The sequence below is a fragment of the Lepeophtheirus salmonis genome, chromosome 10, assembly GCF_016086655.4.
Source record: "Lepeophtheirus salmonis chromosome 10, UVic_Lsal_1.4, whole genome shotgun sequence".
Lineage (NCBI taxonomy): Eukaryota > Metazoa > Arthropoda > Copepoda > Siphonostomatoida > Caligidae > Lepeophtheirus > Lepeophtheirus salmonis.
Window position 1 is genome coordinate 6,887,042 of NC_052140.2, and position 18,082 is coordinate 6,905,123.

The 18,082-nt window shown below is 33.2% G+C and overlaps 1 protein-coding gene across 1 annotated transcript in view; it reads right to left on the minus strand.

The window, feature by feature from the left end:
• Positions 1–282: 282 nt before the first annotated feature.
• The window catches only part of disp (RND transporter family member dispatched), a 98,869-nt gene continuing 81,069 nt past the window's right edge, over positions 283–18,082 (minus strand). Inside the window, exons 4-10 of the mRNA XM_040720330.2 lie at positions 15,034–15,220; positions 13,432–13,623; positions 13,223–13,364; positions 11,753–11,986; positions 10,823–11,009; positions 2,771–3,130; positions 283–2,688 (exon numbers count right to left, since the gene is read on the minus strand). Of these exons, the coding sequence (XP_040576264.1) occupies positions 411–2,688; positions 2,771–3,130; positions 10,823–11,009; positions 11,753–11,986; positions 13,223–13,364; positions 13,432–13,623; positions 15,034–15,220 (3,580 nt within the window). The 3' untranslated portion in view covers positions 283–410. The remainder of the gene's footprint in view (positions 2,689–2,770; positions 3,131–10,822; positions 11,010–11,752; positions 11,987–13,222; positions 13,365–13,431; positions 13,624–15,033; positions 15,221–18,082) is intronic.

Below are 18,082 nucleotides of genomic sequence, written 5' to 3' on the forward strand. Positions count from 1 at the left end.
AATCCGAGTCAAACATATAAAAATCCATAAAATATGTATAAATAAAGTTTGAACAGAATTAGAGAACTTTCAAAATACTCTCAATCATCATGAAATTTGGCATGTAATGGTTTTTCTAGATATTAAAAATTTATCACATTCGGATTTTCGAACACCCTAATGTACACAAGAAAATAAATGTCACAATCATCTTGTGAATAAAGAAGACGATATATATATATAGACAGATATACGAGAAAGCATGTCGAAAATTAAGTAAAAAAACTAAACTACTTAAATAAATTGACTTTTAGTAAATTAATGAATTTTATTAAGATCATCATTAGCATTATGAAACGGTATAATAGATTCCACGAGGAAATAATACGGAGGTATGTATGTGAGGAGGGGAGATGGAAGGAAGAGGGATTTCATGCCTTGAGTATAGTCCTAGGTATCCAAATATCAGGTGTATCAGGGGTTTTATTGGGCAGGATGGGTTTAGGATCATATGAATCATCAGTAAATAAAATGGTTGAAGTACTGGGATGGCGCCGAAAAAAGTTCCAAGAGCCTCCTTCTTGCTCCTCATCCTCTTCTTCTTGCTCGGCCTCTTCTATATCTTCCGGTATACTCTCAGAGGGATTTTTGGTATCTGATTCCCTTGGATTCTCAGAATCCATTTTCCCTTTATTACCACTAACACACCCCAAAGCATTGATGTTGTTCTCTTCTCTATATCTCAATTTCTCATTACTCTTCTGACAACTCATCATCACTTCCGCTAAATTAATTTCACTCCGTGAAACAGCAGAGTCTGTGACGTGTCTATGACGCTGTAGAAGCATTCGTGTAAAGTCCTTGGGGGATTGATGATTCCCTGTGTTGGCTAGTCGAGCTCTCCGCTCTTTCTCACTCACTATCTCTCCGTCGTCATTGACAAAGAAACAGAAGCTCTGTGGCCGGGGAAGACCATTCACCCCGAGTTGAATGTTCTCAAAAGAGGGGGCGGGACTAAGAAAGGTGAGAGGAAGGCTTCCACGTCGTAGGATTCTCTTTGACTTTCGATTCATTTTCTTCTTTGTATTTGGCAGTTTATTTTTCTTCGGCGGGGGCGGGGGAGGAGGTGGACAAGAAGGAGCTTGAGATTTATCAGCAATTCGATCAATAACTTCGGAATGCACCAGGGCAGTGCAGAGCTTCGTCAAACTCTGAGTTACGTCTTTATCCGCTGACTGAGATTGTGTTTTTACTTTTAATGAACTTCTGGGTGAAGGAAGTGTGGAAGTTCCGTCAAGGTGAACATGGTTCTTCTTTGATTTACGAATATTATTACAATTACCATATCCATTTCGAACTGGTTCCTTTTCATACTTTACAAGGGACACCTTCAGAATGGATGCACATGGATCTCCACGTGGGACCACGGGAGGGACAGGTACGTGTGTACTTTTCTTTGGCCGAATGGAATTCAAATGATGGGGCTCTATAGGCACTTGGCTTCCGCCATTACTCATGTTAAATTTATTTTTTTGAGAGCGTTCACATTGAAGCTGACTACCAGTTCCGTATGTGCGAATGAGAGACTGTAGGAAGAAAGTGGAGTACGTCCATGACACACTCATAACCACGATGATAAATGTACCGATTTGTATGTATGGAAGAACTCGAGTAGGAATCAGTGTTATTCCGGAGCAAAGCGTGGTGAGGGCAGCCATGGATACTGGACCCGCCATATTCGATAGGGACTGAATAACTCGAATTTCTATGTCACTTTTAGCTCCCGGTGGTACATAGGAAACGCCATAGTGCAATGCAAAGTCTGCACTCAATCCGACTGTGAGTGTCACGGCAACAGATTCGAGGATATTTAATTTCCATCCCAATAAGACTAAAAGAGCCAAAGTTCCAAATATGATGTTGGCAACATTAAGAGCACAAAACAGAGCCAAGAGTGGAGTCCTGGTCGTTGCAAAGAGAACAACTCCGGATATCCCTGTAGCAATGAACACAGAACTGAGCGTTCCCTGACTCAATGAGTTTTGAACATCAAAAAACCCTAGGTGACTCAGAAAAAAGCCCCCCTTCATCTCTGGAGGAGCATAGGGCATAATCTCATTCTCAAACCAGGAGTTGACTCTATCATAAAACTTTTTCATTTCCTCATGAGAAAAAGAAAAGAGAATATCGGAGTCGTACTCAATGATTACAGCAGATACATGATGATTCGTTATATTGAACTTTGGTCCAGCCATACTCGGAATCCAAAAGTCAGTAGGAGTCGTGTATAGATTTTCAATAGACTGCAAGAGGCATTTTTGAAAGATTGATTTCTCAAAGGGAAACTTGGATTTCTGACAACAAGGGTATCTATTTTCCTCTGTGAGTCCATCTTCGCATCTTCTTTCCATCCAGGATTTGAAGGTTTCAATAAAACAATTGGAGAGAAGTGGAGGACCAAACGAGGGGGATGAATAAAAGGATTGTCTTCTCAGCTGGACACAGAATTGGAGGAGCCATCTCTGAGACTCAGGTGCAGTTATATCAAAAAAAGGATCTAGTTCCAGATTCCCTTTATTTCCTGGATCCAATTGATTTCCATTATCTTTGGGTTTTACTCCCCAAACAAATGTAAGTGGGAGCTTAAGGTTTGACTCCCGAGAGACAGCCAACTCAAATCCAAACATGGAACGAAATTCAGAGTCATATCTAAAAGACAATAAAGAAATGAAATTTTTTGATCAAAATAAATTAACTTCAAAATGAATTTATGTAAAAAATTAGTCCTTACCTTTCAAAAGGATGATCCCATGGAAAAAGACGAAATCTCTCCTTGTCTGGAAGTTTCAGTCCCGGGGAATGGAGTACAATAAATAGAGACACAATACCGAGTGTACCGAAGCTTAGTATCCAAAAAAATCTCGGTCGAATGACAAAATATGGAAGGATTTTTTCGAAAAATATTTGAATCCAATCCTTGATTTTACGTATGAAAGAAATAAAGTTCCGGTCCTTTGGAGTGTCATCTGACTTTGGGATTTGGGATTTTTTAGTTGTACAAGAAAGATACTTGTATTGAAATGAAAGACAAGCGGGTGTCCAGGATAACATGAGAAAAAAATTGCACATTATGGCAATACTTGCAAATAAGCTGAAAAAAAAACAAAAAAAAAAAGATATACAAATGAGGATAAATTAAAGCCCGACTGAAATAAAGTTCATGCAATGGTGTAACTCTTTCCAAATCAATCATTTGAAATCGCATTTTTGCAAAAATAAATCTTAAATTTCTCAAAATTATGAATTTAAATTGATAACTGTTTTTGACTAGCCAGTTATTTGTCAGATGGAGTTGCACAATTTATGTAATATAAGTAGACCTTTTAGAGAAAGGAATCAATCTGGCCACGGAAATTGTTCTGGGAGAGTTGGTCAAAAATATTTTTGCCGAAGGACAATTTTTCTTATGACATTTCTTTGAAGGATTATAAATAGTTATTGTTCATATTCTATAAATGTCATATATAAGTAAATTAATGTATGTTCTTTTGACGAATACTATTCTTTTATTAATTATATTCATTAACGATCATTATACCAACCCAACACAGTTGTAAGTTGTTTAAATTTAGTTCCAATCTGTATCCTTGTAGTACATTAAATAATAAACAAACAAGACAGCGATTCAAATGCTTATAATATTATGCTTGTTAGGCAATCTATGAGTGTTTTCTAATATGAATAATCTATCATGTCGAATGATAATTAATTGATAACGGAGAAGTGATTAGCACGTCTTCCAATCGAAATTTCCATTATTAATAGAATTATATATTCTAATTCAATTTAAAATCAAACCAATCAAATATGTAAACTGCCCGTATTTGGATAATAACGACTCAATTTATTTTGGGCTACATCATATAAGTTTGTCGCTACGCCATAATTTATCTTTCTATCTTGAAATTGGAGACTGCTTAATCGGAAAATTAAAGTTAAACTATCACAACCTCTTTTAATAATAAGAAAATAAATTCACCAAGGTGAAGCGAATCAATGCAAAGAATATGTTAATAGAGTAAAGGAATTCGAGATATTCGGACCTATAACACTTTGGAAGATTATGAAAGTGGATGGAAGGTCTCATTATGTAGAGAAGGCTGTGAGTTTGTCTCTTATGAAATATGCAAGGGTGGTTGATCAGTGGACTGAAGGACGAGGCATGAGAAAATTATTATGTAAGGCACTACAACTTTTTCTTGTATACACCAAGGATAACAAAAATACAAGGTTATACCATAACACTTTCCCAATTCATGTTTGACTTCCACCATTCTTTTTAAAAGTGGCGTCAAAAAGTATATACTGTTACTATAAATCATATAAGTTCCAGTATTATAGTATTAATTTTAGTTAGCTCAATTACATGATGGTCTAACCTTGTACTTCTATTAACCTTGGTATTCACCTTGTCATCTTTATTTTCCTAACTTTAAAATTATTAATTAAATGGAACAATGTAGCTTTTAATTCAGGACTGAATCAGCCATGCGTAATACTGTAATAAAGCGTTTGCAGTATACACCAACACCTTACAACACTATATTGTATAATCCAATATGGCCAATAATGAACAAGGTATACTTAAAATAAAAAAAGAGGCAAGAAATACATAATTACTTTTTCCCCACCACCCTAATATATTACACGTAGGAACAATTAGGGGGAGTGGAATTTTGTACTAATGAATTGAAGACAATATACGAATTGTTCTATGAGCAAACAATCCAAAACGGATCTCAGTTTTTTCTAAGTCATCTGAATTCTGAAATATCTTGGGCGATTAATTCGGGACTATTATCGTTCAGAATCCTTTTTTACCCTTAAAACAATCCCCAAATTAAAAGTAGGATTAATTGAACTTATGTAAAAGTGTTTTGTACAAAATGAGTGTTCCACTGTGTTATCAATGAATCATAATATAGAGCGTTGAGATCAAATCAGTGCTTAATTGCGCCGGTGATTTAGTTATGATACAGCTGTATGATAGCGTATCTTTTGTTGTCAGAAGAAAGTTTGTTGAATCAACAAACTTTAGTGAAGTTTATGACTTCACAGCAAACGGGATTTTTGTCCACAAGAAAATGAAGATTTTAAATCAGGAAGTCCCAAATGTGACTCACGTCCCAATCCGGAATGTGCAAAGACCAAGGCCGATCTCCATCGAATTTCAAAATTTAAATTTGAAATCTTCATGTTTTTGAGGACAAAATCATTGTCACGTGGAAGGCAGTCCATATTCGTGATTAGCCTGACAACAACTAATTAATAACGGAGAATTAAGTGATTAGCACTCCTTCCATTGGAACCACTCTCGTGTTTGTTTATTGCTCTTTTCTCTTATTATATATTATATTGGTGATAGATATTATATCAGTTTAAAAGAATCTTGCCATTTTTTCCATTTAGACACTTTTCCTTTTTTTATCTTGCCACTTTGTCCTTGAAATTTTTTCTGTAACTTTAGTATATTCCAAGGTTAATAGATATACAAGGTTATACCATAACGGCTGTACAACTGATGTTTGAATTCCCCACACTTTTAATATTGACGTCATAGTAGATGAGTGGTTGCGTGTTTTGTCAAAATCTGTTTTTCTTACCCAGTATTAGGTACGATACATTAAATTGAAAATTCTAGTAATAGACCATGAGTGGTTCCGTGTTTTGTCAAAACCTGACAGTCTTGCCAGCAGGCCGTACAATACATCAGATTGAAAATTCTAGTAAGCCCGATTACATTATGGTCTAACCATGAATTTCTATTAACCTTGGTATATTCCTGAAACTTTACGCCAGAATCAAGAAAACTCAATTTTGTTCTTCTTGTGATAGTGGCATTTTATATAATTATTTCGAATCGCTGCGAACGTAATATAACTTTTTATTCTATGTATTACATGCAACCTCATCAAAATTGATAAGTATTGATAAGTAATTGATTTGTATTCAAATTCGTTAAAAATAATGAATGTTTCATGATTTTTTTTATCGAAAATCAAATTATAATATTTAAACTATGATAATAGCAAATTATATCTTGTTGAGACCCCCAAAATAATAGTATTATGAATAACCTTTTGAAGAAGGATATATATTTTTTTAATAATGCCCTGAGCTCATACAAGTATTTTAGCATTGTCATTGATTTTACAAAATTTAAAAAAAATGCTGTAACTTTGAGTCTATGTCGACTGTCTATGGTTTAATAAAATCTATTTTATTTTTGGGATAACATTTTACCATAGTTCTTAAGACAAGACGACTTTGTAAAGTCGTCTTGTATCCAAAAATTTTTTTTTTAGATTTTGGCATGTTAACAAACTTCAACTTCACATCATTAATTATCCTATAGCTCATAATCAAAATCTATCTTTAAAATTTTGAATTTTCACATCAAAATGGGCTGATAATTACGTTCTTTTGTTCCAGACAGCTCATTATATGTTTATACTCATTGTTGGGGGTTAGCTTGGCTCATACATAACAAAAATCCATAAATTTGGACTCGTTCTCATCAGAACTTCATTTTTTCAAGTTTTTGATAAGATTGGCATGAAATGTGCCCCTCATTTGATATTTAGTCTTCAGGAAATAAATAGTAAGCTTTTGAAATATGCCTATGTACCGGGAAAGAAGAGCGTCATGAAATCCAGGTGTGCACGGTCCCAAAATTCCAGATCTCAGAATTTTTTTAACTCTTATTTAGGTGGTTGCTTCTAAAATGATTGTACCAATCTACTTTCTAGCCAAAAACACTATTTAGGACCGTAATTATGCCTTTGCATCCTTCTGTGATGTTACTTATTCATAAAAACTTGTTTTTCTCAAAATCATATTTTCACAGTTGACCTGTCATGTTAGGGTAACTATTTCTCAGCCTCCAATGGTCTAATTTACTCCATTTTTGGCTTGGTTATAGTACAAACATTGTTTTAGGTGCTAAACCTCCATAAATTGTTATAGGGGACTAAGTATTTTTACTAGGCTCTTCTAATGGTGTCTGATGCTAGCTTAAATTTGTCATTTTTGTACTACTGATCGACAAAATCCTCCTATGACCACTGTAAATAGATAGTTTAACACCTTTAGTTTGACCAAAAGTCTGCGTAGTCGTGAGAAGTTATGTTTACTCAGTACTTAGTAATTTGGTTTCAAAAATGTACCTTCCAAAACTTTACTTGTCTACTGGCGGCCATTTTGAATATTAAACTAGTAATTATCCTGAATATCATGGAATATAAAATCACTTGATTATGACACTACATGCTCTCTTCTTAATTTATGCTGAATTTCCTTCATGATATTCAATGTCTAGAAGTGTGGTGGCCTTTAAAAAATGACTTTCAAGTGTCTAGTCTTGCCTTTCAAAAAGTTTAAGAAACAAAATCTAATAAAACGAATAAACAAGGATTTACAAAAAGTTTGAAAGTTGGGATTACGCATAGCCCATGCAATAAGTGATATAGCCGGTTAAAATAAAAATACTTATAGTAATAAAAAACCGATAGAAATATGGTATAGATTCTTAGACCCTCCGAAAGTAAGCTGTATCGGAAAACCGTTGGGAGTCACTACAAAAAAGGTATTGAATAAATAGTAATATGAGTTACTCGCATTCATCAACCATAACATACCACGAACCATTACGAATACCCTCACATAACTAGATATAAAGGCAACTAGGCCTATCTTATTTATACCTATTTAAAGGACCTTAGTATCCAATCTCCTCCCAATATCATCCCCTCATTTCCCTCAACGGGCTATGGAAGTTTATTAAAAGTGAGAGGGGCTATTTTTACACGTTATTCGAATTGAGAGATTCGTAGGGAGTAATGAAAAACAGGAGGAACGCCATCTATAAACATTTCCAACGTTTATAGTATTCGTTATTGATGTTGTTTGATTTTTAACGTTATACCTTTACACAAAAAAAATACGCTAATCATAGTCGTATATAGGTAGTAGGTATGTGAAAACTTTCATTTTTTATGTGTTTACTGTTGTTGTAGAAAGACCACCACCACCACAATGCACACCCGCGGAACCTCATTAGAAAGTAAGGTTTCCTCGTTTATTCCTCCTCTTCCCCCCTCCCCACTTGAAGCAACGTGAAATCTATTGCAAATACATACATACATCAAAATCAATCAGAAACGTTTCAACACAATCAATAACATATTTTTTTAAACATTCGGATCCCGTCAGTAAATAATAAATAATGTGAAATTATTGTAATTTTTTATAGAGCGTTTTCACATATGTTATAAATTGCATCAACAATATATATTCCCGAGGATGCCCCGGAATGGAAGGAGACGCCATCTAGGGGGCTCATAGTTGACATTTACTATATACAAAGTACAATTTTCCAATAAACCTTGATCAAACTAGCAAATAGTTTCTAAAGTAAAAAAGGCTTAACACATACTTGATGCCAATGATAAACACTGATGATTGATTTAAATCAAAGTTATATGTACAAAAAATCCTAGAAATAGTTAGATTTGTACAATTAAGGTGAAGAAAAGTAGGACAGTTGAAAAAAAATATATTTTGTTCTTTCCATTGTTGTAGTTAATTTGTATCTACAACAAAACGGAAATGAGATTGTATAGCGGCGTATTTAATTATACATTTTAGAGTAATATATACCATATATTCAAACGAAGCATTAGAGGGATACATTTTTAATAGACAGTGAGGTTAAAGTCCTTCCATTTGTTGGTCCTATTTTGAAAACCAATACTTCAATATTGTCTTTAATATAAATGAAAAAATAATTTTCATTGTTATACAACTTGGTTGTTTATACCCAAAAAAGGAACAACAACAAAATTGTGCCGTTACGTAAAAATGGTAAAAATGCTCTATATACAGGGTCGTTCAGGTAAATCCGGACTACCTTTAATTGCATCCTGATCAATCAGGGAAGCAAGTAGAGGTTTGAAATTTTATTTACAACTTGTAATAAAATGAATTGAATGTTTTTATTTTATGTTCGCCAATCATTTGCTCGATCCGAGGCCTACAGGATTTGCAGGCTTGAACACCTCTGCAAGAGAGACTTTGTTCCAGTACTTGATGATGGAGGCCATCAAGAAGTCTATGCTGTTTTGTGAATTGACAGAGAACTTCCTCTTTAACTCCGTCTAAAAGAAGTAATCAATGGGATTCATATAGGGGAGTTAGAGGGACAGGTGTTCATACCTTCTCTTCTTTTAACAAGTGTTTACGGTCTTGTATACCTTGCGAGAAGGGATCGAGTCTTATTGAAACAGGAGCTCGACACCATTGGTCTAGCTTTTATCCTAATATCACTTGGTTAGACAAGAGTTCACAGTGCCCGTCGTCACCCAACCTCTCTTTTGGGTAAGAGAAGATGGGGTTAATAGCACTGCAGTTGCTCCCAATGATCCCAAGGATCATCATGCTGGTTGTAAACTTGGTTTCAAATATGTGGGGGACGTTAGCTCTCTCTCTGTCCAAACATCTGTCGTTCTGGATGTTGTGAGATTTGTCGAAGGTCCATTGTTTCTCATACGAATAAAAGATGACTCGGTCACCATGGGACTTAGTCAATGTTTATGGAATTTAAATCGACCTCATCTCTACTACTTGTCCTTGTTAAATATCCCGAATTTTAGAGCGCCATCTATTTACTAATATTAATGTAATGCATTTTCTGGTTATTACCATTTCATTAGTTTAATACTTTAATTATTCAACAAACCACGATAATTACTAATGTAAGCCTAATTAATGTATTAATTAGTCTTATAAAAGTTGGGAAGGACACCTTGATGATGAAATCACTAGCTAATGTCCATGATGACGTCATTTAATAAAGATTTCCCTACAGCGTCAGGGCCGTCCGCAGGATTATATTGTGATGAGGAATTGGTTTTTTGAATTTTTTTTTTAAAGTCAAAAGTTTAAATTAAAAAAAATTAATTAAACTTCAAATTTTGTGAATTTTCTTGCAAAATATATAACCAGTCCACAGCTGCTCAAAAAAATATATTTATTGAATTTTTTTTTCAAATGTTTGGTAATAACATAAAAGCAAGCTGGGATTTTTTTGTTGAATCAGAGAAAAACGAATTTTAAGTTTTCTACTTCAATGAACAGGCGAAGAGGATTTTTTAAAAGTCAAATACAATATCAAACCAATGTAAAAGGGTCAACCAAGTTATTAATATGAATGATGTTTGTTTAAATTTTTGTATAAACATATTAAATACAAATTCAATCATTTTGATCGTGCAGTATTTGAACTTGAAATCGAATTTTGATATCATCATCATAATCAATTCCAGTTGGCAAGGCTTGTTATTAACCAGCTAATCCCTTTCTTCTTTTCGTTATTCTCGCTACGTGAATACTTATACAATCTTCTATAAAAATAATTTTCACGTCATGACGTCTCAGTATCTTCTATGATCAGTGTTACCAAGAAACATATATTTATCTGGTTCAGTTAACTTAAAAACCGTGGCTCCTAAGGACTTAAATCACTTTTTTGAATTAATATAAATTATAGTATTCATATCAAAAGATACATTTATCATAATGTCGCCATATTGAAAAAAAGTATCCCAATTTTTTCCAATAAATTTAATATTTGAAATGTGTTTTGAAATTATTTTCAAAAAAAATTAATAGATTTCGTAAAACGCTACTTTTCAAACTGTGGGACAGGTTAAGTAAACACACTAATGATCTATTATAAAACAATATTATTTCATAGGGGGAAAAAAACCTGATATGGGGAACCCACCTAAAACATTTGATGGAGGTAATATTTGAGACATACGAAACTAAAAAAGCACCAGAGGTAGTCAGGGAAGTAACAAATATTGATAATATAGAAGATGATATGGATGACCTTAAACGAGATTCCAATTCTTGATCTCTATGAAGATTCCATGACTTCACCATAATAAATGTGTCATCAGAACCAACACCTAAATAGATATAATATAACTATTATTTGTAAAATTGTCATTACGAATTAATTATCAGAGGCGTCCGCAGCAGGATTTGGTTTTTTGTAAATCCATAGATATTCAGAAAAAATTAAATATTTTATTTTCTTGAAAAAAATTTGAAGAAAATAAAATATTTTTGAATTTAAAAAAAAAAAATTTAATCATAACTTTTTAGACGAAAAATTCCAAAATTAATTCTATTTACAAAAAATTATTATTTTGTCTAAAAAAAAAATGTAAAATCCATAGCTATTAACACAAAATGCATTTTTAAAATTTAAAATTTTTGAAATAAATTTCAAAAATTCAAAACTGTTACGAAAAAGTAATTTTTTGGAAAAAAAAAAATTAAAAATATATAGATATTCACATAACTTAATTTTTTTGGAAAAACATGTCAAAAATCCAAATCTATTTACATAAAACTAAATATTTTTCAAAAAATAATTTGAAATAGTAAACTTTTTCAAACAAAAAATTCAAAAAGTTACGAAAAAAAAAATCTAGAAAAAAATTGGAAATATTAAATTTTTTGGAATTTTTTGCTTAAAAATCCAAAACTATTGACGGAAAAATTGATTTTTTTGCTCTGATGCATAATTTGCCAGTATGAAGTTTTTTAAGAAGGAAAATAAACCTTTAAATACAAAAAAAATAACTATACTAAAAGGGATCAAATCCTTAATTTGGGGGACTCCTCTGATGAATGCTGATTTTACCTATTGCAATAACAACGGCCAAAATGTTCATAAATGGGAAAAAATCAATCTCCAGAATAAAAGTATAAATAAAGTAAGCAGTTCCCAGTGAGAAAGTGATGGTCAGAAGAGTGGAAAGAGTAATGAAGAATGAGGCTGTGTAAGAGAGTACACAAACAAATATAAGGCAGCCTCCAAGCACTAAATATGATCCATCTTCAATCATATATTCGTTGAATAGAGATTCTTTTAAACCTGTAATAAACATGCTGTAATCATGCAATCCAGGCGTTAAAAATCAGGGCTCTCAAGTTTTTAAATCAGTTGTGTCTAAGATTTTGAATCAGCTGCAGACGTCATCAAAACTACTCCTCCGAGAAGAAACAAGGAGAAAAGGCAAAAAAATCTCACAATTGACGAGGGACTTCGTCCAGCCCTGTCAATCTGTCTCACTGGCTTGTCAAGACTGCCATATTCTGAGCATGTAACATGGACTTTGAAGTTTAACAGAGCAACATTAATTGCTTTCATACTTCCTTTGTTCCTTGTAAAATTAATTACAATAAGTACATTTGCTATGTGGAATTTTGCATTGTAACCAATACTGGGTGGTTCATTAAAATGTGAACACTTACTAATTCAATAATTAATATAGGTTGAGTAATTGAAATTAATTTATATTTCATATATATTAAAGCATAGAAAATTAGTTTAAAAAAATAAACCAAACTTGCGCTCTCTGACTTACGTACAGTTAGTGACAAATGGCACTTGAACGTGATCGACGAATTTCCATTTGCGCACTCCAAGCAGTTGGGTGTCTCCAGTACCACCGTCTATGTCGTCAGCAAGATCAAAACGTTGTAGAGGAAGAACTTTCAGTCAAAAAGGGCAAACTGAATCCGGAGAAGTTGAAGAAAACTTCCCAGGCCAATACTTCAAATCCGCGAAGGACTAGGCAAGAGTTCTCAGGCTTTTATAACAGACCGTCCAGAGATCTATAAAAAAACTGGGCGGAAAGAACCTTGTGAGGATGGAGATGCTACTTTTGACACCAGCAATAAAAGAAGCGTTGCAAGCCTTTATTGAATTAGTATTTTGAGTACTTTTGACCTCTTTTTTTGACACTTTTGACCACTTATATCCCTGACACCAACCCCTTGACTTGATCCTCAAAGTCATTGTCAGCCAGAAATGGGATGCCATCACAGAAGACTACATCTGTAGCGGGTGCCCCCCCCTTCCATCACCGCCTGAGAGCCATAACTGCCACTAAGAGCGGCTACATTAATGATTAAGAGAGCTCAGACACACATCTATTTAATGTATTAATTTTGTTGAAATTCTATTGTTAATTAATAAATTATATGATCTTGAAGTTTAAAATTTATAGTGTTCAGATTTTAATGAACCCCTCGGTAGGAGTGGAAATTCAGACTTACTGCATATTCATTTAGATACCTTGAGAGCCCTGTTAATATACAAAATTACCTAGTTCCATAGCAACAATACATGTAACTCCATCCTCTATGGGCATGCGTTCTATAATGGGTCTAAAGTAGTTTAGAGTAATTGAGCTTCGTGCTACTGGTAAAAAAGAAATTGTGTGGCTCAAGATGTTACTACGACTTCCCTGAAATGAGATATATATATATACCATGTAAATGTAAATAACCTTTAAATTGTATGTCCCAACACACCTCTGATGAGAGAAAATTTTTGTCCACGAGGAAATGAAAAATATGATACACAGCATTGTACTGTGTACAAGTTGGGGGAATATGACTACAGGGACGTAATGTGGACAAATGACAATTTGGAAGAAGTTCTCCGGATTGATAATATTTGGAACAGTTTTTGAGAAGGTGAAACGTTTCATCAATGTCTTCATCCTAGAGTGGGAGTTGAAAAAATAGAAGATTTATCAATGATATGATAGAGTTGTAGAAATATGACCTAAAAAGAGTGTGAAACTTTTTGTAGTTGTGACTAGTGTTGTACTGGTCCTTAATTAGGACCAAGGATCTAAGTCCTGTTCCACTTTTTGGTCCGTAAAGAAGGTACAATCGATCCTTCCTGACGTCACTGAGAGTGGTTTTCGTTTTATATATTATTCCGTTATATACATAATAAAATAAACCGGTCCTAACGGTCTTTAATAGAAACTACAGTAGCTGAAATGACGTAGTACCTACTAACTACGTCATTCGAGTCGCTGAAATTTCATTACTCTATTAAAAAGACAAGATATCTTAACTTAAAAATAGGAAGTGTGTGTCAAAATTGTATTTTTATAAGTTCTAGCTATCATTATTATTTTCTAGTTTTTATATTCTTCACTCTGAACTAGCAGTGAATAAAATAAAAAGATAGCTAGGACTGAAGGTCCGATGAATCAGACATTAGGACCGATGAATCGGACATTAGGACCGTTGAATTGTAAAAAAGATAGGACCGATAAATAAAAAAATGACTGAAAAAGGTCGAGGAAAACTGATTAGGAAAATAGTCCCGGGATCGATACAACACTAACTGTAATATAATGAAAATACTTTTGTATTTATCAATCAAAAATAATCTCTTTGTGAAAGAAATGATGAATGGGAAAATGAGAGGGATTTTTTTAAATTTAGGATTTTATTTCTAACAAAGCCGTTATTTGGTCAAATGAATACCCAGACCAAAAATTTTAACAGTTAAATTTATTTCAAAAAACTTTAAGCTTACGCCCCGAAAGGGTGTCCGCAGGATTATATTTTGGGGAGGGCATGGTTTTTGGTTTTTTTTTTTTTTCAAAAAAAAATCCAAAAGTTAAAATTTTGGAAAACATTTTCAAAAATCCATAGCTATTTACAGAAAACTAATTTTTTTTGAAAAAAATATCGAAAATTAAATTATAAATTTTTCCAAAATTCGTAGTTACTCCCAGAAAATTAAATTTTTTAGAAAAAAAAATTGAAAAATTAAATTTTTTCGAAAAAAAAATCAAAATTTACAGCTATTTACAAAAAGTAAATTTTGTAGAATAATTTTCAAGTATTCCATTTTTCGCTCTACCGCATAATTTGCCAGATTATGCGGTAAATTTTTTTTGAAGAAAAATCAAAAATTTCTTCATTTGGGGGCCTACAGCCCCTCCATCCCACCCCTTGCGGACGCCCCTGCATATGAAAATGTCATGACTGCTAAGTTGGTCCTCTCCTTAACAATTTTCAAATGATCCGAGTTACTACAATGATTGTCGTCACTTTATGAAGATTCCTTGTTGGTCATATTTTTTATAACTCTAGATAAAGCCTTACCTGAATCGTATAGCAGGATGTTTTATTATTAAGGAGAGCAATATATCCACCCAGAGACCATCCAGGGCAACAATGTGCAGGCCCCTTGGTTTCACATATCTCTGTGAATCCTGGCTCCGAACGTAGGATACGATGATCAAGGGAACACATGGAAATGATGGATTCTTTCGAAAAAAGCGTAGTATTTCTATGAGTGAAAGTAATAAAAAAGAAGACATTAACTGTTATATAAGAATTAAGAATCTATACTGTACTAAAATAACTAGACATGAACATTAGTTGTTATATATATATAAATTTATATTGTTCTAAAAGAACTAGATATGTACATTAGACGGATCACAAATTATGTATATCCGCTGTGTTTTTTAACTGTCCTGTTAATTTGTAATTGGTAATCTGAAGAATAGATCTACTTTTCCTTAGCTGGTTTCATTATTAGTTATTGAACTTCCTTTCCTATTACATTCAATTATATTCAAAATCTGATTGAAAATTTGAAACATTGAAAGACGTAAACCTAAGGATTTTTACGGTGTTATAATTGTAAGTCCTTGTTAGACTTGGTATGAAGATTATATATTGTCACCGTAAGAGGCACCTACACTTTGATAGGTCAAAAGTAACACAAAACGTAAAATAGAATGGGCACTTGGTAGAGTGGAAAACAACCGCCTCAAATCAAATTTAGTTATGTTTCTCAATCTCAATTATGCAAGAAAAAAAATGAGATGAAGAATTTAAAGTATTTTTAGCATTTTAATTGCTAACAGTTAAACAAATGATACGAAAATTATATGACGTAATTATTATAATCGATAAGTTGTTTATCATGTAATGGGGGATAATCGACTGTTTGTTTTTTTGTACACCCGCACAACTACATTATAGGGGCGTCCACGAGGTGTGGGCTGGAGGGTTTGTAAACCAGCCCCCCTTCCCAAAATAAGGAATTTTTGCTTTTTACTAGACAATTCAATATTGGAAATTTAATTTAATTTTTCAAATTTGGTTTCCCATAGAAATTAGATTTGAAATATAATTTCTAAATTTTTTTTTCAAAAAATTAAGTTTTCTTTAAATGGCTATTTAGTGACTAGCTAGGGTTTTTGATTATTTTTTCCAAAAAAATTTTTTTTTTTGAGAATAATGATGAATTTTCGAATTTTTTTTTCCAAAAAAATAATATTTCAATTTTTATTTCGATCAATTTAATGTTTAAATATAATTTTGGGATTTTATTTCCAAAATGTTTATTTTTCCGAAAAAACTATGGATTTATGAATTTTTTTTCTAAAAAAATTAATATTTCAAATTTTTCGGGAAAAAACGTTCAAAAACCAAGCCTCCTCCTAAAAAAACAGCAACTTATAATCCTATAGACGGCCCTGTATTTACGATTTCTTTTCCTTGCAACAAGTCATTGTAAATAATTTTAAAAAATTAAAATAAAATACAGTATCAAACTACATCAAAATAAAGACCACACTCCAAAAATTAAAATAAAACATCAAAAACATCCTAGAATTAAAGGGAAAGAGTGGACAATCAGTAAAAGAGGAGCATGTTTTTTTTCATCTCTTCTCTGATTGGCATTAAATTGTCCGTGTACTACATTGTAAGCTTAATTTAATTATTTATCATAATTAGGCAATACTTATTAATTTCAAAATATTTTTCATAGTGGTAACGTGAAGTGCAGTGTATTTTAATGAAACTTCAACTTCGAGTAAAAAGTCTGCTGGCTTATCGCCCTTGAAAATGTTAAAATTTCTAAAGTACATCAATCAGAGGAAGTTGTGGATCAATGCCATCAAAAGTACGAATTGGATTCCTTTCAAACACTCAAGAGTTTAACAGGTGATAAAAAACTATTTTTTACTATGTGAGGTATGTGAAAATTTAATCTATGTGTTGTTTTATAAGGATGTCACTGGGAGGACAAGTGCCATCAAGGCCATAATCACAGATGAGTGGAACAATCTGTGATCATGGCCTTCAGGGCATCGACATTCGAGGAATAAGTCTTGTTTGTCTTGCCCTCCAAGACACTCCAAACATCGAAGTCCAGGGGTTTCACGTTGGATGAGGACGAAGGTCAGAAGTCTGCCAGCCAGAAGACAGCCATGTTCTCCAAGCAGAAATGCTGCACCTTCTTGGGCGTGTGCGCCAGAGTGCAGTCTTGGGTAAAGACAAAGTTGTCCCTGTGGAACGTGCTCTTCAATTATGGCAAGACATGGTACCTGAGGACCCTGTAGTAGACAAAAAAAAAAGCAGTGTTGACTTTCTCGTTGACCTTGAAGAATGAGGGAGGCATCTTGCTACCGTCGGACGCCACGACGCTGAGAACCATGAACTGAGCTGGATGTTTTGTCCTGAAGGTTCCCTCGGCCTGAGCTCTTGATTCAGAACTGATCGACTTGTGCGTGTAGGATATGGCACACCTTCTTCCATTTTGCTTGTTGTATGAACATTTTCGATCGCACAAAAACAAAACAAGCATCAAATTATAGCTTTTTGTCAGCTCTTTCGAATGGCGCAAAAATTGTCAGACTTTTAAAACTGAAGCTAGATGGACTCAAAGAGGATACTAATTTTTGAGTTCTCACCCTGTTTACCACATCATTTGCAAACCATAAATTGTAAATACTTCAAACCGGGTGACTATTCATTTAATATGTATCGATTCAACGTTTAATTTAATTAATTATATGTAATTAAATGAAGCTTATAATAAAAAATAATTAAATGCAGGATTTCGTCAGAACGTCCTGTAGGGTTAAAGCCCCAGGAAATTTCTAGAAAACAGAATCCCAAAAGATAAATCCTACTCCAAACCTTATACTAAAATTAACCAAAAAAATGAAACTATTTTTTTTGAGTTTCGAAGAGATTTAGAGTAATGGGCCACTATTTTTGTCATCCTTATCCTTGTCACATACAGCTTTTAAATGTGCACTTTCTCATTAAAAAGATTGTGATCACTCTAATGAATGTATTAGTATTTATATTATAAAAGTTATTTACTCCAGACAACTGTTGAAACAAT